Source organism: Corvus hawaiiensis, chromosome 7 (assembly GCF_020740725.1).
Source record: "Corvus hawaiiensis isolate bCorHaw1 chromosome 7, bCorHaw1.pri.cur, whole genome shotgun sequence".
In the NCBI taxonomy this organism is placed as follows: domain Eukaryota; kingdom Metazoa; phylum Chordata; class Aves; order Passeriformes; family Corvidae; genus Corvus; species Corvus hawaiiensis.
Genome location: NC_063219.1, coordinates 26,350,939 through 26,372,590, shown reverse-complemented (window position 1 = coordinate 26,372,590; position 21,652 = coordinate 26,350,939). Strand labels below are relative to the sequence as shown.

General features: G+C 41.4%; 1 protein-coding gene across 1 annotated transcript; it reads right to left on the bottom strand.

The window, feature by feature from the left end:
• Positions 1-372: 372 nt before the first annotated feature.
• Positions 373-21,445, bottom strand: ERCC3 (ERCC excision repair 3, TFIIH core complex helicase subunit). Its single transcript, XM_048309594.1, has 15 exons — positions 21,339-21,445; positions 21,051-21,256; positions 19,862-20,098; positions 19,182-19,231; positions 17,948-18,083; positions 17,574-17,738; positions 16,375-16,579; positions 15,071-15,385; positions 13,743-13,927; positions 10,848-11,050; positions 7,321-7,417; positions 7,014-7,131; positions 5,750-5,868; positions 2,425-2,577; positions 373-2,066 (listed from the first exon to the last, which is right to left on the bottom strand). Exons 1-15 carry the CDS (start codon positions 21,355-21,357, stop codon positions 1,932-1,934), a joined length of 2,343 nt encoding a protein of 780 aa, XP_048165551.1. The 5' UTR covers positions 21,358-21,445; the 3' UTR covers positions 373-1,931.
• Between the last annotated feature and the right edge of the window lie 207 nt (positions 21,446-21,652).

Below are 21,652 nucleotides of genomic sequence, written 5' to 3'. Positions count from 1 at the left end.
TTCCTCAGTGACCAAGCTGCCCGGAAAGCAGAGCTGACTGACCCTGTTACGGTACAGGTGCTGCCATGCGCAGCAGCAACTCAGCTGTAGAGTAAGTGTACCAGTCTGCCGCTTGCTGCTACAGCCTGGAGTAACAGCAGGCAGTAATTACCATACTTAATCATAGCAGTAGTTTGAATACCAAGATGCTATCACTGATGCATGGAGCCATTTATACCTTGTAGAATTATTATGCTTTACTTGATGCTGAATGTACTGCATCCCACACAGACATTACTTAGAAGAGTGAGATCATTAATCATAATTTACTACACAAGAACTACAGCGCCATCCTAAATCCAGCTACTACTAGTAATTCCACAATTACAGGAATCAGTATTAAGCCATTTGCATTTATTACAGCTGGTCCAAACTACTATCAGAAGTAAATAGTGCTTTAAACTGGGGAGAGGAAATCAGCACCAGAATACTGCACAATTATCTCTCCTATATAAGCCACTCAAGCACTGCCATGGCTGGTTCCAGGTTGTGAGGCAGAAGACTCAGCACAAGAGAAAGAACCAAGTATTACAGGGTAGGACTCAGAGCCTAAACAAAGTTTAAACTGAAGCAGATCAGTTTACCTGATTCTGAAACAGAGACCAAAACCAAGCACCATCTGTTCTCAATTATGCTTCCAATATTTCTGGTCTTGATTTGTGAATTCATGCTAATAAGGAACAGAATTCAGTATTCTTCTGAAGCACATTTGTCATACAACCAGGATGACTGTACCATGCATGCTCCTTCCAGTATGGTAAAGATTTATATCAACCTATTTTGAACCAACAGAGGTTGTTCCTAAAGCTCTACAATCAGTGAAATAACACCTCTTAATACAACACCAAGCATCATGTTACATTATTAAGTAGATGTTATTTAGAAAGCATTCTTCTGCCACAAACCACCACCATTTCTCCTATAATTTTCTAGAATTACACTGCAGCCTTCATTAAAAAAAACAAACTCAGGAATCTTTCCTTCATACATTCTTCCAACTCACCTTGTGAGAAGTCAAAATGCTTTTTGATTGAGTAATAACTTCTGTGGTGACAGTGCACTGTTTAGCAGTTACGAAGGTTTTAGTGCATGGTTAATAAATAGAATATAAATAAAAACAAAGAGCTTTTATTTGAGCAACTTCTCAACACTAGCAAGAAAAATGAGGAGAAAGAGCACAGAATTTATTTGTATTTACTACTAATGCTTTCCTTGAGTTTACTTTGGAGACAGAGTCCCTATTTCTTCTTGTCTTCAAACTCTAAAACATTTCTGACCAATCTGTTAGAATTTTAATATAGGTTAAGTCATAAGTATAAATTAGCTCTCGGTTTAAAAATATAATGTGAAGTGCTCCTCTTGGGATTTGTTCAGCTCATTGAATGATTTTATTTAAACATTTTGAAAAACAGTATATTGCTGAGCAGACACAATAGTCAGATAAATAATATTTCAAACATCAGTACAAACTTCATTTACAAAACCTTTTCAGGACTCTTCTGAAAAAGGATCTTCAGCTGTTAAAAATAAAATCTATTAATTACCCTGAAAACCAGACAAGTACTTCTCTTGAACAAAGTGGCCTGTATGCTTCTGCCCTCTGGGGATGAGAAAATGAGGGCATAAGACAAGGAGCCAGTGCCACACAAAAAAATATGTGCTGTGACATATTTGTATCCTAAAGTTTGTAAAAATATTTTCATGGTAAGATTTAGTTCCTTCGTTGCTTTCCCATTCACCTATAAGAGCACATACATTGGTAAGTAAGTGGCTATAGAGATGCATATAAAGAAGTCTTTTAAAGGACCTGTCATAAATTTCAACTCCATCTTTTCAGCTACAGGAACAAAGACATGGATCCACAGTTTCAACAAAACGCCCATGTGAAGATGTCATTTCCGGAAGCGTTTGAAGAGGGGGTGGATGTGTTTGTTTGAAGATGCCTTGCTCCGTGAGGAGTGGTATTCCATGTAAACTGTATCATCTGCTCCGGACATGGAGCTCATGGTGCCTGTACGACGGGACACCTGCAAGTACAAGGAGTGTAAGTACCTGCTTAGTGTGTGATCAGAGGTTTTAAAAGTATTTTCATTGCATATGACTTAAAGAATGACTTCAAAATCTGTAACAATAGATCTGTTACCTTCTCCTTCAAATATGATGGAGAAAGACATGAATTACATGTCTAATTTCTTCCAAGTGCCCAAAAAGTGAATTATTCCAATAGCTAAAGGCTAATGCAGATTAGAAAAATAAATCTGTTCTCTAATGTTTCACAAAGATACCAGGTCATCAATGACAACATCACATTTAGAATTGGATGGAAGTGAAATGATCCAGTTCTGTCCCACCTGCGGTCATCCTTTTCAAAGAATTCTTCATTACCTGAGCTGACTTTGAACCATATTCTCCAGCAACTACTTCCTCCTCAGCATCCAGGTCAGATGCTTGCAGGACTTTCTGGAGAAGCTGCTGCTGTTCTTCTTTGGTTGAAAATGAAAGTTCTTCCTCTTCCATGCCTGCCAGCTTTGTGATTACCTAAGAAACAGAGCACACTACAAGGTGAGGGCTCTTCCTCCTCACTGTTAGCTATTCAAAGCCAAGACAAGGATTTCTGATTCCATATCCTGTTGGAACTGCCTTCAACTTTTATTAATGGTTAGAACAACTTCACACTACAGATAGCACAGATACATATAAAATCTTGCTAAGTGATGTACATATACATATACACACATCTCTTGTTATATTCTAGCTGGAAATGCAAAAGCTGAACCTTTAGGGGGGGAAAAAATGAAAAAGAAGAAAGAAAAGCTCTGGGGAGAGGATGTCAGCTAAACACTGTTTATACCAGCTTGACCAAGAACCTGACCAAAGCACATATAACTTGGATATGCATTCAGCTTACTGCAAAGTTAATGTCATGTTGAAGGCTCTAGATTGTCTAGTTTAAGAACCAGCATTTTATATTTAACAAAAATAATCCACTAGCTCTGCAGAGACTGAGAACTTTAGCAAGAAGCATTCAGGACAATGGGGAAAAAAATCCTAACTGAGATGTACAGCTGTTGAGAGACAGTGCAGTAACCTGCAACAGAGCATCAGCAGCAGAGCAAAAGGACTCTTCCAGCTTTTGAGTACATAGACACTGGGTAACTTCAGTTAGGTTTGTTCTCCTTGGAATTCTCAGTAACTCATCTGGTAACTGTGGGTACAGGGCACATGTGACCTACTGGCAATGCAGAGCCATGGGCTCCACCAGCTGACAAACCTCCACTTCTGAAGAACTGAAAAGATCTCAAGCTTCTGTTATAAAGCTTTGCAACAGGCAGCTTACTTTAACTAGAGGTATTTTGAAAACTTCACAAGAATTTTCCCTGTAGTTAAATGCATTCTGTAAGTATATGTTTATACATAACAATCAGTTTTCCCACTGTTCCCAACTTGACAAGGTTTTGAGAAAGACATTCTAATTCAGCCATTGATTATATGTAGTGTTTCCCCTCCTCGTCTTTTCTGCTTACCTCTTGAGTCAATACAATTATAAACTAATTACCTCAGCAGTCTCAGCTGGAGCAGATCACAAAAACACTGTAAGTAAAGTTAAAGGTAAAACAAATCCATATTAGTGGCCAAGTACTGCTTTTAAAAAATAGGGTAGGGAAACACTGGAATGAATAATCAGTGCTGTGAGCTGTTATTTGTGGCAATTTCTAGTTTGAAAAAAGGATGTTTTCCTGACAAAATGTCTGAGTCTGAAGAATCCATTCATGGAAGCAATCTGTCCTACATGGCTAAAGGAACACTATGGTCCTCCTTGTTTATTTAGGAGGATATGTGCTATGGTCATCTCAAAAATAAAGAAAAAGAAGTCACAAAAATCAGTTTTAAATTGCATTTGCCTGTTTCCTGCTCTGGTTGCAAAACAGTACTAGCATGACTCATAGAATGGAAAGAATTCCCACTGCATCATCTTTCAAGCTGTCCAACTGATGCCCTGTTTAAAGTTACCACCAATTCTTTAATATACAGAGTTCTTCTGCTACTGGTTTAAAATTCAGCTAACCAAAAAAACCAGCTAGCGGTACACTCCAAGCAGTAAATTGTAGTAAGGCTGATATTTAAGAAGCAAAGACAAGATATGTGGACTTAGCAAAAACGTATTACTCCAGTTCTCTTTTTGGTGAAAGGCAGAGAATGGAGCTATTAAGAGATGGCAAGAAGAAAGTAAGTCCTGAACAAAAAGTGAAAACTGTTACCCCTTTGAACTAGTAGTGAATTTTTAGTTATTTAGCAACACAAATTCTGATGGAGAGGACTTTAGCATTGAAATAACTACCTAAAGAAGAGGTAGAGTCTCCATATTTGGAAGACTAAGAAGGCAGATGTGCTGTGAATGACATACACATAGTTCATCCTTGCTTGGTATGAAGGAACACAATAGATGTTTTTTTTGGAAGTTTCTTTCAGCCCTATTCTTTGACGCCAGCTATGACTAAGTTTGGCAAACAGAAGAAAATAGATATTCTAATGTTTTGTTTCTAATCTGCAAATAAAGAACATTCCAGTACTGGTCAGCAAAATATTGCTCCAGATACTCAGCTGGCCACTTGCACTGCTTTTGCCCCACATTACACCAAAGCTCCTAGGACTAAGAGCTCCTTCCTTGCAAAATGAAATCCCTCTATTTTAACCTCTTTCTTAGTTCTAGAATCCAAGGCATTCAAATATAAGTAAAGGGACTGCTCTCCTCTTTCTGGCTACAGCCACATAGATGCATTTGCTGTAATTATTTGCAGCTTAGTACTGATCTACAACTTTTGTCAGAACATATTCACTACAAAGGGAAACAAAGTTCTGACCTATAAAGACTCTGACATGTCTGTTTCTAAAGAGCTCTTTAATGGACTGCTCTTTCCAGAGCAGTGATTTACTCCAGCCCAGCAGTTCAGGGGGATGTCCTGTACTGGTGCCTCACACAGACAAGCTCTTGAACAGCCTTATTTTTTATTCTCCTCAACAATGCTTCTCATTGGGAGGACTTCAAATCAGAGCAGTAAGCTCCAGTTTTGTAAAGGAATCATTTACCTAAACCCAAGAGCTGTCATGACACTCTGCTGCCTTTAGCAGCCCAACAGATGAGCATATGGGGCAGTCCATGCATTAAAAGAAAAATAAATGAGATACACCATGAAATCTATCATATAGAGGAGCTTTGGTAAAATGAGATGTTATGTTTGGAAGATGACAACATAGTGGAATATTGGTCTGAGACTGGAGCTCTTTGGCACTTATTTGTCACTTCTTAAGTTTTGCAAGTCTAAATTGCTGCTGCCCACTCTGACACACTAACGAGAACACCCAACACTGCTTTATGCAGACTCAGTGTAATAACAAATAATGGGAGGCCTGCACAGATGGACAACAGAACAGCACAAACATAAACCATGAAGGACCATGCACTGCACTCTGCAGGGTGCCTGGTTTGAAGTTAAAACACCTTTCCAGAAGCTGTACAAAGCTACCTGTACCTGCCCTCACAATAATACAGATGATAAAACAATACCGGAGCAGTTCCACTTGTGAGAAAAAACTTCATTAATGCATTCCACAACTGGAATTCTCAAGTACTGGATCAAATACTAACATTAAACAATATGAAAATTACATTCTTATGCCCCAAGCATAATAAATAGAAGGGACAAGTTACCTTGAAGCTATAACCTTGATCTACAAGAAATCGTTGCCGTTTTGTTGAATATGCCATTTCCTGAGTGTCTTGGGATACAAGGGAATAAAAAAAGGCATTGTATTCCTCTGCAACCATGCCTAGGAGACAAAAGCACTCAGTGATTAGTTCCACGTGGAACACTGCAACAGAGAACAACAGTGGAATAAATACTGAAAACAGGTGTTTAAATTGTCCCCACAAAAACTATTGCATTGTTTAGCTGCACCCAGACCTTGCATAAACTGACACAGCACAGAAACCCCTACTTTGGTGCTCAGTAACTTGAGGATAGGTGAAAAGACAAAAACAGAAACGGAAATGTAGACTAACACAACCACACAGGTGCTCTAAGAAGATCCTGCTGCTTTATTCTGGTAGGCAAGGTGAAAGATAAAATTGTTTTTAAGTCTATTATGTCAAGAAGTGAAAAGCCAAGAGCAAGGTTGCTGTGCATGTCAAAAAAGCACAACAGAAAAAGGAAAAGTTTTACCCACGTAAACTAGAATTTGCAATGGTTTTGAATTAAAAAAGTGAGACAAAGATACTTAGCTAAGAATTCATAGGACTATCTGAAGACCAGCGTATACCAGGCTGTGTATAAATGATCTTTTTACACTTACAGTCCTTAAGGTCTATTACCCTGGTAACAGGGTTCTCTTTTAAAATCCAGGGTTTCACCAAGACTTTGTCAATTCACCAGCATGGGTTTTGTTTGCATTTTCAAACAAAGCCTCACCTGTAACAAGCACAAACTGCACATAAAGTGTGTGCAGAGCTTAAGTGTGAGTAGAAAGTATTTTAAGAATAATTTTTCTAAACAAAAAAAATTCCTTTGGCCATGTTTTACAAAAACATACTAGTCAAAAACCAAATCCAATTTTTAAAAGCAAGTAGTCCGCAGTATCAAAAAGCGATTTCCACAGGCTTGCTTGTTAGAGTAATACTATGATTCTTTACAAACAATTTCATGTTGAAGGAAGTATCAAGGAATGAAAAAGTGAGAGAACTGCCAAAGAACAAAAAGTCAGTTTTCTTTCAGCTTTTTTTGTCCTTTGGAAGTTTTCTCATCACTAAATTTACTGACCCAGAAGATGCTTCATTTTCATTCACTGGTATATAGGTATATTCTCTTTGACTAAAACATAACCCAAGGACAGTATAAAGATACTTCATGAGCACCCAGTTTCTCCTGCTCTAGGATACGATGATCCAAGGCCCAGAGCCCAGCCACCACCTCCTTTACCTTTTTTGGCTCTCAGCACCCGTCCCAGTCTTTGAGCCTCCTGCCTTCGCGACCCACCATGGGATGAAATCTGAATGAGAACATTGGCTTCGGGCAGATCGAAGGATGTGTCCCCTACCTGCAACAGAGCAGCACCCTCTGAGCAGTCTTTTATTTCCACATTTCCCCAGGCAACACTAAATACAAAGCACAGCTTTCTCTGTGGGCTGTGATACAAAGATGTCAAATGCACACCATGCATGTGCAGCTGACTCTTAAAGTTCATTCTGAAGATAGGCACAAGGACACAGTGAATATACTCACTCACCTTGGAAATGAAAATAGTGTTGATTTTTGGATTGTGCTTGAAGTTTTGTAGAATTTGCATTCTTTCCCCTTGTGCAGTAGGACCATAGATATAGGGTCTGAAAAGAACACAACATTTGCAAATCAAATAAATTCAAGATTTCTTACTCATTTCTTATGAGGTACCATGGCAGGGAGTGCAGTACACATTTAAGCAGATATGAAAACAAACCAGATTCTGGTACAGATTTCAGTTTACTTTTAGCTTGTTTGACTCCTCATGGCAGTTTCCCAGGGGTTTGTGGAACCCTCTGCAGCAAACCAGTCAGGCAGAAAGAAATTCTGACAGTCACAAATGTTTTGCAATTACGTGCACCAATGAAGCTGTGTATCAACAGACTGAATACGTTTGCTAAGCTTACATGAAAGACTGAAGGCAGCTGTTAAAATAAGGAGATTTTTTCTCCTCAAATGTACTGAGTTAGCACACTGACAGCTGCAGCCTTTGCTCCCCATTTAAACACTTGAAAATCCAGGCTTCTCTATCAAGGATACGCTGGATGTCACAACCAGGCTGCTGGGTGTTGTTCTGGGAAAATTATTTTTGCTTTTAAAGCTAACCTCTTGCCCCTTCTAATACCTTCTGGGCCTACTGAAATGAGAAAAAGGCCCCAAACATTCCATGAGCAGCTCACAGTGGCATTTCACCTACCATTTCTAATGTTTGACAATGAATCACATGGAACATTTAATGTCTCAATCCCAAAGGCTCACACAAACTCTCAGTCACCCACAGACTTCATGAATAACTTGGATGGCTAGAAATTTTCCAGGGTCTGTCTGTTTTATTCCTGCCTAAGCAGAGTTAAAAACCCAAAAAGTTAGAAAGAGCAAAGCCCACACAAAACCAGTTAGATGCATGCAGGATAGCACAGCCACTGCTTTGTCATCTGTTGCACTAATTTTCCAAATGCTGGTTTACCAAGCATCTCCAAACAGTACAAGTGAAGTTTTCCAGTTATTGTTCTGTTCACATTTCCATAAATTATTTCTAACACAAGGAACCAAGCTCAATTTTTTCATTTAGTATTGCACATACATGAATGGTAGCTGAATATAAACATGGCTGTGCACAGGACTAAGGTTTTCTATTCTTATCAACTAATTCCTGTGCACTGGCTCCTCTTGCTTTCTCTACTACCAACTTTATTCTAGGGTATTTTACCAAACAATTCTAGTCATCTCTGATTCTCCTCTTTAGTGTATTTAAGCAGGCTTTCAGGAAAAAAGCTAAAAAATGAAAGTGGCAAACGAGTCAACTCTGAAAAAGTACCATCATTATTTAATTAGTAGCATTCAGTAGTATTTTAACTGTTATTTTAAATTTCATTTAGTATTTAAATTGTGAAGTTAAATGGCAGATTTAAACTGAAACTAAAGCACTTTTGAGCCTTCTTTTTCTTAAGACCACCAAGAAAGCATTCAAACACATTTTGTACTAAGAACAGAATAATCCTCGACTCCTGGCTATCAATCCTTCATTTTAACTTGCCCTGATCCTACTTGACAGTAATTCATTGACACTCCTGAGTACTTTTCTGAATCTAGAACATTGAGTGCTAAATGGATTCTTTTTTTAATAACTCATTTTCCTTACTGCAAAAAGACACTTGAGGGATTTGCAAAGATAGATTCCTCTCCCATTAACTGGCATAACTGACAAAACGACAGAGGCTCAGTCCTTCAGAAACAGAGGTTTAAACATATTCCTAACACCAGTAAAACCAGTCAGCACATGAGCTGTGCTATACTGGATGACAGACTCATGACAGAGGGAAAGCTGGCTAAGCAAATTTGAATTCTATGGCCCCAAAAATTGCTATCAAAATAATTCCTGTCATGTGCACCGTCTTTCCCTGACAGTTCCCCACTACCAAGGGCAAGGGGGTTAAGGGAGGAGCCAGCAGAGGCAGCCGGACCGTGGCCACCTCTCCCCCCATCTGGGAGCCCATTCACCCCGCATGCTTCCGTCAGGCCATGAGAAGGGCAGTGGGAGCTGTGCTCCTCATGGGCACACAGCCACAGCACTCCTGCTGTACCCACTGGGCTGCTCTCTCCTCCACACACAGAATTCCTGTCCTGCACAAACTAACAGTTCTCTTTGGTTTAGCCTGCTGACAGCAAACTGATACAAAACTCCCTAGTTTTGTAAAACAAAGGCTCCCTCACCTTTGTCCAGCACTGCAAGCCTCCTCTCTTTCTAATAGTGACAGCTGGATAACCTGGAGCTCCATAAATGATGTGAGAAACACAGAACACACACCAAAACATAAAAAGGGGCCCCCTACTATTTCTTCAGCTGGTTTTCCTGCTGCATTTCCACAGCATCTACACCACTTACAACTGCTGTGCTCCACAGCATCCCCCCCTCCCAGCATCACCTGTGCTAAAGACTTTGTCTGTGGTGCACTGAACAGTGCTAGGACATTCCAGAGGCATCATTACAGCTAATCTCGGTCCAGACAGATTAAAAAAATGACGAAAGAGACCGCAGATGTTGGAATTCATCCACCACCATTAGCTCTGCTTGCTATTTAATGTCACAGCATGCCAGCACAACACAGCCCTTAAACTGCAGTCAGACCTGATCATGAATTTTGGAAAGTGCAAGGCTTGTTTGTGGTTTTGCTAAGGAGTACTGATGAAATTCCTAGACATGACATCATACACCATCAAAATGCCCCACAGCTTCCAGCAAGCAAGGCATTATTTGGGCTTGTCAAAGAAAGGATGAGGACAGCTTATATGGTTATGTTTCCCAATAATCACTCTATGCCTGACCCTGACAAACTCTCCCTGATCATCCCTCCCCAAATGCTACCAACAGACTGATGCTGACCCCTCATTAAAATCTGTTTGCACAGCCTCCTGTAACTGCACTCATGTTACAGTCATTTAAGGTAACCGAGGAGCTCTAGGGAGAAACATCCTCTAGTTTATTAAACAATTACTGCAGTTCTAGGTAGTGCACTAACACAGCACAGATCCCAAAAAAGCTTAGTTGTTTTTTTTTTTGTCAAGGGTAAGACCTTCTGAGAATCTGAAGAGGGAGGCCCTGGGTCTCAGAACATCTTGAAAGATCCAGAGTGTAGATATTTGAAAACCTTTGTCTCTGAGAGACAGGGGAAGCTACCATCCATTAAAGAAATACTTCTAGTGATATTTCTAAAAGCCCTCATTTTTCCACTGGCTTTTACTAATACAAATAAAATAACTTAAAATAACATAACATAAAATAAAATACTAAATCTTCCAAAGAAATCTTGGATGTAAACTTTTCTGAAACAAATGCTAAACAGAGACTCTTTTCAAACACTGAAATCATGTTACAGGGCCAATACAGTTCATCCCAAAATAGCCTCTTGAGCTTTTTATGCAGGTGGACTGGAGTTACAGCATTACAAAAAATATCAAAGACTACTGAAAGCTGTGAGATTGCAAGGAAATTGTCATGGAGGGAGGATGCCATCATTGGTAGCGAACACTTACTTCCCAAGTCTGACTGCATATTCCTTCAGTGCAAACACATTGTCAGCAAAGACGATGATTTTGTCATTCCGTCGCTCATGAAACTTAATCAGGAACTGACAGGCTCTGAATTTATTTGGGTTCATGGTGTAGAGCAGTATCCTTTTCTTTGTTTTGATAGCTACATATTCTCTGTAAAATTCAGGAGACATTGGGCACCAGACCTACAATTAGAAAACATACACACAGAAAGTAATGCTCCATTATTTACTTATTTAATCCCAGTGGGAATAGAAAAGATATTGGGGGATGATAATGCATTAGGACTTTCTGTATAGTGCAGGCCACAGATTTTAACAAATTTCTGTAGCAAAATGAAAGCTGCCAGTCAGTGAAGTCTCCTGCACTGCTAAAATCTGTTTAACCTCATCAACATTTCAGTGTTATGCTCTGGCATTGAGATCCATGACAGAAATAGACAAGGGGACTGGAGCAAGACTGAAAGATAGTTCCTTTATGTTCACACTTAAATAATGTACTGAATGCTACTACTTTTTACAAAGCAGTAATTAAGGGAATGAACTGTCTGTGTAGTCTCCCTTTCAGAGCAGTCAAAGCGTTTTCCAATAAAGACTAATTTTCATCCATATTCTGAAAGCTGAGACACATTTTGTCTTCATTACCGAACAAATTCACCCATCTTTCTTCATATACCCACATAGGAGTGACCTTTATTTTAACAGCTACTGAGTCTGGAATATCCAAAACACTAGAATTGATTAGAAGTTTTCAACAGACATCCCTAAGCAGTTCTTTCATTATGTAAATAACTACCATAGTACTTCAGTAAGTCTGGGCTTATTTTTTCTCCTGTAGCATGAATAAAGAAGACATTATGAAGTTTAAGCCAATGAAATGACACTGTTGATAATGTATGACACTATCCACAGGGCATATAATTTAGGAAACACTCACTCTGCTGTACACGTGTTAATCCCTCATGCCCATTACACAATAGAAATTAACAAAATACTGCAGAGAAAAGCCTCTTTCATAACCACCATTCAGCTAAGGAAGTTAACAACAATTTACAGGAGTTTATTTAAACAACATGAATTGTTCTGTACTGATAAGAACTAATTTTTGGTTTCAAAATATTTTTTCCAGTGAGTTAAATGCCAGATGATGCTTTTATTATCCTTTGACTACATTAAAAATAAATCCATGCACTGAATAGGCTCTGTTGTTATTGTGTGCTGTCTACATGAAAGACTTAAAACTCTTGAATCAGAAGACAATCACATCAAAGCAACAGTGAGATATGAATACTGAATATTTGACTACAGTAAAAAATTTAATCTATTGCTCAGTGCCTCTCTGAATACATAGCAAGCCCATGTATTTTGTATTTGCACTCTCTTCTGGATTAGGAAATGGGTAAGATCTACTTCTCACCCCAATGATATTTTAATTTTTACATTTTGCAAGACATGCACTCCAATCCAAAGACTTGGTATGGCTGTTCAGAAAGGGATTATTTGTAAATTACAAAACACTGAAAGAACAAGTGAAGAACAGGCTTGTTGTCTGTTTTTAAACTTTGTGTAACTTTTTTAACTGTGATGCTCACTCTCTTTTAGAGCAGCACCTGCAACAACCATGACCTGACCTATGAGACATCAGCACTGCTCTCTCTGGCCATGTGGAAAGAACTGCTCTTCAAGAGTGAGCCAGACACCTCTTCTGGCTGTGGGGAATAAGCCAAGTGATGCTACTCCTCGACATGTGCCAAGAAAATCCAAACAAATCTGCAAAGCAGTTGTGCACGTAATGGACTCATCATTTATCAGTCATCAATACTGGGCTTTTTTATTCTTTGCTTTTGGTAGAGCCATCAAATGTTAGTTCAAAACACTGGCCTAAGGAATATAAACTTGCAGAATTTTCCCATCATTCAGTACAAAAGGTAGCCCATGCTTCATTTTTCAATGACTAAAGGGCAGTTCAGGGACTGAGAATTATACTTGCATGGCAGAACTAACCAAAGTGTCTAAGTGCAAACCTGAATTTGAGGATTGGTTACTCTCCCTTCAACAGTTATTTTCTAGGTGCCTTTCACTTGCATTCTATGAGTTCAAAACAGTGGGGTTTTTCCTTTCTACAACCTCCAGTTTGCACAGTGGTCAAAAGGAGAACAGCTGACCTGCATCTGCATCTTTTACTCCAGTACCAGAGCTAGGGAAAATTGCATGGAATTACCAAGACAGGCTTAAAATAAACCACCATATAAATAAACACCATAAACATCACAACAACAAAGACAAAAAAAAAACCCCAAACCAGCAAAGACAGAAAAACCCCACAAACAATGGAGAAGAAAAACCCCAAACAGAAAAGAAACTTTTGTAAAACTCTACCGTAACACACTGCAGCTGCTAAAACTACTTCCATTCAAGAGACCAGACAAGTTCATGAAAAAGCAATCCACTAATGCTTACACAGAAACCTTGTAAATAACAGAGAGCCTGGAGAAATTTATACTCTTCCCTAGGTATCTTCCATGTGAATTACCAGAGACAATACATTGAGTTAGACTTTCCATCTGACCCAGAAAGATTACTTTAACATTCGAATGTGCCTGTGTGAAACATTTTCACTTCTTTTGAGACCAGATTTACCTCTCACCCCTATGCTGGAAAGAACAGAGGTCACACCATTAAACTGGAAAGAATGGTGAGATCCAGTCCTATGTTTTCAGGTTTCATCCTCATATGTTCAGGCTTGAAATAAAGAGGTGTTTTCTTACACTTTTTAAAATTTCTGCTATCATTCTTTGTTTTAAGAGCTGCAAGAATTTTTCTCAAAGTTATAAGCATACTAAATAAACACTAATAGTACCAAAAAGCAGAGCATCACCTCAGCACACTGGACTTTAGCAATGTAGCCACTGTTCTGCAGCTCCATCCAGTTGGCTTCATAGAGCTTTGGTCCAATCAGGAAGTTCAGGTCAACAATTTTATCATCTTCTCTGACCAGGGTAGCAGTCAGCCCCAGCTTACAGTGAGCTTGTACAATAGTGAGCACACGTCTGAACATTTTTGCTAAGAAATCCAAGACAAATCTTTTGTTAGCTTTCCTGAATGGTTTTAGAAGATAAATACTGCAACTTTAAAAGACATTTTCATCAATTCCTGAACATAAGGCAAGCACAGAATTTGGAAATTGTACCCCATTCCACATACACTCCTAACAAATCTGTGTTACAAAACTTCACCGTGATTACAGCTTTAGTTTGCATCGTCAAATGTACTCTGAAAATCTCAGTAAACCTTCTGGCATCTTTATTATTTCCCATTCCCCAAGAGAAAATTAATATATTCAGAGATTACATGGCTTGGTTTAGGTCTGTATTACTTCCTGGAAAGAACTATGACACAAGGACTCTTGGCTGACTGCCACATTCAGGACTGGCAGGATATGGCAGAATTACTCATCTTTAGTATTGCTAGAGATCACAGAGGAGTTGCTATACCTTCATTTCTATAAAACCAAGTAAGAACAAAAGTGACAGAACAGTGCCAGCACTGTGCTACTTTGACAAAATGGCAATTAATCATCAAGGTCTATTTCTGAAATCCATTACTTCTGTAGACACCAAATTATATTCAAATGAGAATAAGGCAGAACAGCTAACAGAATCCTGGGTGGTATTTTTATCCAGGATCATTCCACAGACACTTTAATATTACATTATTACTTTCCAGTAGTATAGATATCAATTACGTTGCAATTTCAAAGACAACAGCTATTTCTGGATGGCAATCATTACGGTCACTCATAAATATTAAAAGTTGGCCTGCAGTGCCACTGCATGAAAGAGAAGAAGGCAGATGAATTCCTCTCCTGTTCAAATATGTCTGCAGAAAAATTATGCAAATGTAATTCAGGTATTTTAAGAGCACTTTATCAACCCACACAGAGGAAGTTGTACTTTACACTGCCATTACAGAAAACACAGTGTCTAATTTGAAGGATTTCAGAAAACTAGTGGTCTGCTAAACTATGCAGTATTGAGGGAAAAAAAAGAAGTAGAACAAGGCAGTTTACTTGTCTCAAAACCCTGAACCATGGGTTTACTTACTCCACTAATCATGAGAAGAACAGCAAAAAACCACCACTTCTAAAAGAACAGAGAGACATCAACAATGTGTGCAACGTAGAAGGTTTGCATGCCCTTTCCTTACCAGGAATGGTATGGACTTCATCCAGTATCATAAGGCCCCACTCTTGACTTTTAAGCCACTCCATTACTCTTTCTGCTTCCCAGGACCTTTTGGTCGTGTGCCCCAACATGGAATACGTGCTGATGGCAACAGAACAGCCAATGGGCTTGTCTTTGGCATCAGACGTGAAGCGACAGATCTGGCTGTCATCGATGGTGGACCACATCTTGAACTGGGCCTTCCACTGCTCCACAGACACCGCAGAGTTCCCCAGCACCAGGCACCGCTTGCGCACAGTGCACGCAGCCGTCACTCCCACCAGAGACTTGCCAGCACCTGCAGGGCAGGAGGAGTGACACTCATTAGCCATCTCTCAGACACCACTGGAGTAGGAGGAAAACAAAACAAAAAAACAAAGGAGAATTGTGAGAGAATATGAAATCATGTAAGGGCAAATTCTTCGCTGTTTCTTTGCTACAATAGTCTTAAAGAGATCAAGTATTTGCTTCTTAAAAAACAGCTGGATTGTCTACTAAACACAACAGTATTTCCTCAAGAAAATAACTGTAAACAATGGCTTTGACAATTAGAAGCAACCATTTTAATGCTTTTTAATTTCAAAAGAATGTTAAATTACAGTTGGCTACAGAAAGCTTTCCTAAGGGCAATCTATTCCTCTGTCCCTGCCAGTTATGCACATTCTCCTACAAAGCAAGTCTGTAAATCTTCCCATCCTTCACACGCCAGCACCCCTTACGCACTCTCAGGCCCTCGCCATATCCCATGTGCTTTCTCCTCCCCCAGTACTGAGGGCACTGGCACACAATCTCCTGTTTGCTCGTTTTTTCCCCGTTTTCTGTAGATTGTCTCAGTCTGCATGTTTCTCATTTCTTCCTCAAATTCCCCTGCCCGGCACTTGTGCACACAAGCTCTTTTCTTCCTTGGACGCCCCTTTATGCCACCTTTGTATTGCCAGCTCCCTGCAATTTCCCTATTCCCAACCAAGGAACAAATTCCACTGCCAACAGCTTTACATTTCACGGGAAGATGAGCAGAGGTGGCAGAAGGCACAGTGGAAGCACGACTGGCAATGTGAAGGTACCACAGCTGCTCCCCAGCCCCTGCTGGGACACCAACAGCTCTGCAACCCAGCTCTCCCTCAGCACAGCCTCACCACCTGCTCACTAAAACCCACCAGGACTCTGCACACTGCCACCAAAACAGTCCCTGCTGCTGTGTGAAATCCAGGCAGCTGTCATCTTTGGAATTCACTTTACTACAAGCAAATAAAGAACAAGTTGTCTAAGCACCAACACAAAACTTACCACATGGCAAGACAATAACACCAGACCTGGCTCGTCCATTCCCAAACATCTTCCTTAGGCTTTTCTCTTGATAGGGCCTGAGGACAGCAGTAGGTTTCAGATCTATATTAATATCAGGATTCACAGAATCATTTCTGAAATCATATTCTGCCAGCAAGGGGTACTCCAAATGGATACAACGCTTCTGAAGTTCTTCAATCATCTCCTGAAGAGGAAAGAAACAAAGCTTCAGTTAATAAATTCTCCACATCTGAATTAAGTTCTTTTTCCCTAAAAACAACTACGTTATATAGTACCAAGTGAAATTGCATTATTTTTTATGCTTATGAAGTCTGCAAGAGCTAAGGTTTACTCTGGAAACTTTACCTGTGATCAGCCCACCCCCTAAACATTTTAAACAACAGTTAATATTAGAGAGGGCTCTTCAGGGAGATGGAAGAACACGACACATTCAGCTCAGATTATTCCTTACCTGGCAATGACTAAGCTACAGCGTGAAGTCCTGCAACGAAGAGCTCAGTAACAGACACAAAAGGTTCTCTATATTACACAAAGCTGCACATCTGTTACCTTAAAAACATCCATACCCTGTATGGAAGTTATTCCAAGACAATGACCGGCTGAATCAATCACCAAGAGGTTGTTGGTCTGCACTGGCTTTTTTTCAAATAAACAAAACAGCTACTAAGTTGTCCTTTTTTAAATTCCTTTTTCCCCTCCTAAGGCATCATTAGAATCACTTAGTCCAAAAACAACTTGAGAAATTCTATAGAAGCTCTCTGAAGGTCAAGCAAGGACTGTGCTACAACCTCCAGCTCCCTTTCTCAAGTGATGAACTTGGAACCACCAAGAAAGAGTTCCTTCTGCAACCACAAATTACAAAACAAAAGCAAGAGGGGAAAAAAAAGCTCTCTGAAAGCAGCACTCCACTGAATTCTCAGTTGTCTTGCACTAACTAATAGTCAGCCACATGTGATGGGAACCTCCCTGAGTCCCTGGAGCCTCTCTGGCCTGTGAGCACCGTGCTTTGCAGGCTGGGAAGGAACAATGCCCAGCCTACCACCCTATAAGATTCTAAATTTTGGAAGGTAAAAGGAAATAAATGTTAATGACTTCCAAGGATCTCCCCTACCAAACTAAGAGCCACAGTACTTCCTAGTAAGTTCTCGTGTTTATGTCCTTCTGTGCAATATTCATACCTGCTTGACTTCAAAGGACACCGTCTGCGTTTCCTCCTCTTCCTCCTCATCTTTGTCCATCTGTTCATAAAACTCAAATAAGTCAGCTGGGACGTCTGGCTTATTCTGAGCATCTGTTCCCTGTGAAGTTGATGGACCAAGGCCACCTTCACTGGATTTGGAAATCTGAAATAGAGGAACATGAATTTTCATGAAAGGTTTCATTAGAGACACACTTGGGCTCCCCTCTTCCCCCCAAATTTGAGCACATTAAAGTTTGTTGCTGGCAGAATGAAGGTGATACAAAAAGCAAACAATAACCAGTCCAAACTACTCAAGAGTCACTGCGGTTACCTCCAGTCACTGCAGTAATTTCAGAATATGGCTGGACATACCGCTGATTTACTTGTGAATGTCTCTGTAATGAGCTCTGTCTCTTCACCCTCAGCATTTCTCAGGCGGCATTCTTTAATCACATGGTCTTGCAGAAGCTGCTGAATGACATCAGGGTGGGTACTTTCCACAAAATACCTAAAATTAAAGAATAAAAGAAAGCATTTTTATGAACTCATCAACTGAATAACTCACAGGAATAGTGCCATAGATGATTCAATGCACAGCTGTCCCAGATCACTCTCAAGCATCCAATCTTGGGGTGCTAATTTAAAAATAAAGACATTATGGCAACCTAAACTTTTAAAAGATGCCTCATACCAAAAGCATCATGTACTGTGCAGTTATCCATCCATCTTGCTCAAATACTCTCTAACAAAACTCCAGCAAAACTGCCTACACAGATCTCTCACATACAGGTCTTAGTTGTGACATGCAAGTGAAGTAAATTGTTTTGAGGCTGAACTGAGGCGAGTTTGTGAAAATGTTGCATCTGGTGTTTTCAAGTCCTGTCCACAGCACCAAAAAAGCCCAAAAGACAAAACCCCAAACTTCCAAAACACAAACCACCTAAAAACTTAAAACTAGTGCATCCTGGGGATTCCTCAATGATGATGCTGGTTGGAGATCATAGTTCAAATATGAGGCTTCTTATTTTACTTCTCCAGGCCCCTTCCAGCATTATCCTCTAGCTTTAAAACAAATCAGATTCAATCCAGACACAAGCACCCACCTCTTGTCACTGGATTTGCTTATCTTTCCTGAATAACAGAACACATGTCAGAATACACAAGACTGCAGGACAGCTGTGGAAAGCTTCTCTAAAAGGAAGGATGGAAGGATGGAAGGATGGAAGGAAGGAAGGAAGGAAGGAAGGAAGGAAGGAAGGAAGGAAGGAAGGAAGGAAGGAAGGAAGGAAGGAAGGAAGGAAGGAAACAATGATTTGAAAACCTCAAGGACATATTGCAAATCCAAGCAATAAAGAAACAAGCTACAATATCAAATTTGCAAACTACTTTTAAGAATGTGATGACAACCAGCACTAGCTCAGGACAGCCAAACACAAGTCACCAGCTAATGTATTAAATACTTCCAAAAGTTGTAAAAGTGATACCTGGGAGCTGTTACACTCAGCTGGCAGCTGTGAGACTCCAGAGCTCCTGAGAGCACTCACTCAAGCACAAGTGTGCACTTGGAGGGCTTCCTGCCACAAGAGCTAAGGAAGAAGCCACCTACCTGTTATGTTTCAGAACCAGCTTCACCTTCCCGTAGCTGACGGTGCACAGCTACAAACAAAGAGAGCAATCATTAGGAACATGCAAAAGAGAGATTCCATATTTAGGACCAAACACTGCAATGGCTTTAGATCTTTATGAGGAAACACCATGCCACAAAACATTTACTTGCAATGCTGGTATGCTCATGGAACAAACCTGAAAAGGCATTTTCAAAAGACACTCACATCATCTCATGCAGGAGATCAGGCACAGATATACACTTTTTATACCTCATTTCAATCTACTTCCAGGACTGTGAGAGCATACTTGCAGGATAAGGCAGGCTGTCTTATAGTGCCCCACTATTACAGACTGTTTCCCACATTCTCAGTTATCCTTCAGGGCAAATCTGAGGAAACCTTCCCCATGTACAAGTCATACTGGCTGAAAGTATCTGCACAGACACTTTAATGGACTTTTTAAAATAAATCCTACACAGGATACATTATGAAAACAATGCAGCAATATGCCATGCAAAAAGACAGGAAAAAAAAATGTTCTCTTGAAACAGTAACAGAAGAATAAGGCAGTTAAAAATGATGAATGATTAAAAAATAATAAATCAATTAGGCAGGGGCAGCAGGAAAGGAATTAATTAGTAGCAACAGATGTATTTCCAATGCTATAAAATAGCCTTACCTTAATAAACTGAATTATTCCATCTGGGACACCAGTCTTGCTGAGTTTCTGCAAATACTCAGTGATGTCACTTGTCTGCAAGCCCACACTCACGGCAGCGTACAGGGAGTACGCAGTCAGCTTGTACTCGTGGATGTGGGTGGGTCTGCACACAGGCTCAGCAATGGCAACTAGAAAGTCCTGTGCGTATTTGTAAACTGGAGAAAAGGCTTCCAGAAATATATGGCCATCGGGAGCCTGCAGAAATAAAAAGAAATGCTGAAAGCACAACAGTGTTAGTTGAACTGAATCTTATAATGAAGTTACAAGAAAAAGAATAAACATGTAACTTTTGTCTTCTGAAATGGACCAGGCATGTCCCAGGCATTGTCTGTGTCCCTTCCACGGCACTATGAATAAATCACACTCAGATCGATAAAGGCTTTTCCAGACTAACACGCTGGGGGTATTTCTTCTTTTTTAATGCTAAACAAATTGCTTGTGTAGAGGTAAGCTTCCAGCCCCATTTGCCTGAACAACAAAACTCCTTGCTCATTTTATGCTGAATGAATGAATGAATGAATGAATGATAGCACTTGGGTGTCAGCACTAGGTGCCTGTACAGCACTCAGTGACAGGCACCCTGCAGACGCTGGCTGGGCAACCATCTCTTCCCTTGATGCTGCACCACTCGCCAGACCTTGGGAAAGTTTACTGACGTCCCTTTCAAAGGGCAGAGAAAACAAACGGCTCCAGTTACAGAAGATGAGGCCAGCCTGTCTTAAAGCGGTTTCACTCCAACATACAAACCCCGCTGCTGTGTCACTGCGGTGACAGATCCCTCTCGTGTCATCAGCTAACGCGCTGTTCTACAGCCCTCCCTGAGACGTGTGGCTGAGATGCTCCTGTGCCCTGCCCGGTCCGCAGCGCACCCGCGACAGCGGGGGCCCCGCGGGGAGGCTGTTGGGGCTGGAGCAATTCCCTGGGCATTCCCGATGCTCCCGTCTCGGCAGCAGAGGCGCCGCAGGGGACGCACCCGCCCCGAACCGCAGCAAATCCCGCTCCAATGCGACCCCGGGGCTCTCCACCCGCACACCCCGGCCCGCCCTGCGCGTCCCCGCCTGACGCCGCAGCAGTCCCGGCTTCTCCACGAGAGAACCCCCGCCCGGCCCTGCCGCGTCCCGAAGCGACCCGGCCCCCGCGCACGCACCACCCAGAGCGGCCGCGAGCTGTGGTCGGCCTTCAGGGGCATCTGCAGCCGGTAGTCCTTGGCGCCGTACTCGTCCACCTTGGTGCCGCTCTCCTCCACCTGCTTCCCCGCCGCCGACGGCACCGCCTCCTGCGGCTCCTTCCCGGCACCTTCGTCCTCATCGTCTTCGTCGTCATCGTAATGGCGCTTCTTGGACTTCTTCTTATCTGGGAGCAGAGCGGGAGCTGTGACGAGCCCCCGCCCAGGGCCCCCCCGCCCCGGCCCGCGCCGCCTCCCGGCCCCGCTCACCCCGCTCCTTCCTGCCCATGGCCGCCGCGCCCCGCGCTGCGCCCGCCCGAGCGTCACTTCCGCAGGGCCGGGCCGCGAGGGGCGGGAGCAGACACCGTCGGCTTTCTGTTCCCGGGGCCACCCCCGCCGCGGGGAGACGCGCGGGCGGGCAGGGGCGGGACCTCGGGAACGGGAGGCAGCCGCGCCCCGGGCCACGCCCGGAGCAGCGGGAAATGAGCAAAAATAATTAAAAATTAGTAAAAGGAATTGAACAGACTTCCGGAAAGCGCTAAATAACAATAAAAAAGCCAACCCGGAACTGAGGTATGAGAGTG

What these genes read in the sequence shown, in the direction of transcription:
- ERCC3 (XM_048309594.1), bottom strand. An exon ending in GCTCGCGGCCGCTCTGGGTG is followed by an intron (nt 20,099 to 21,050) that starts GTGCGTGCGCGG and finishes TTATTTCTGCAG; the next exon opens with GCTCCCGATGGCCATATATT. An exon ending in ATCAAGGTTATAGCTTCAAG is followed by an intron (nt 2,578 to 5,749) that starts GTAACTTGTCCC and finishes TCTGTTTCTTAG; the next exon opens with GTAATCACAAAGCTGGCAGG.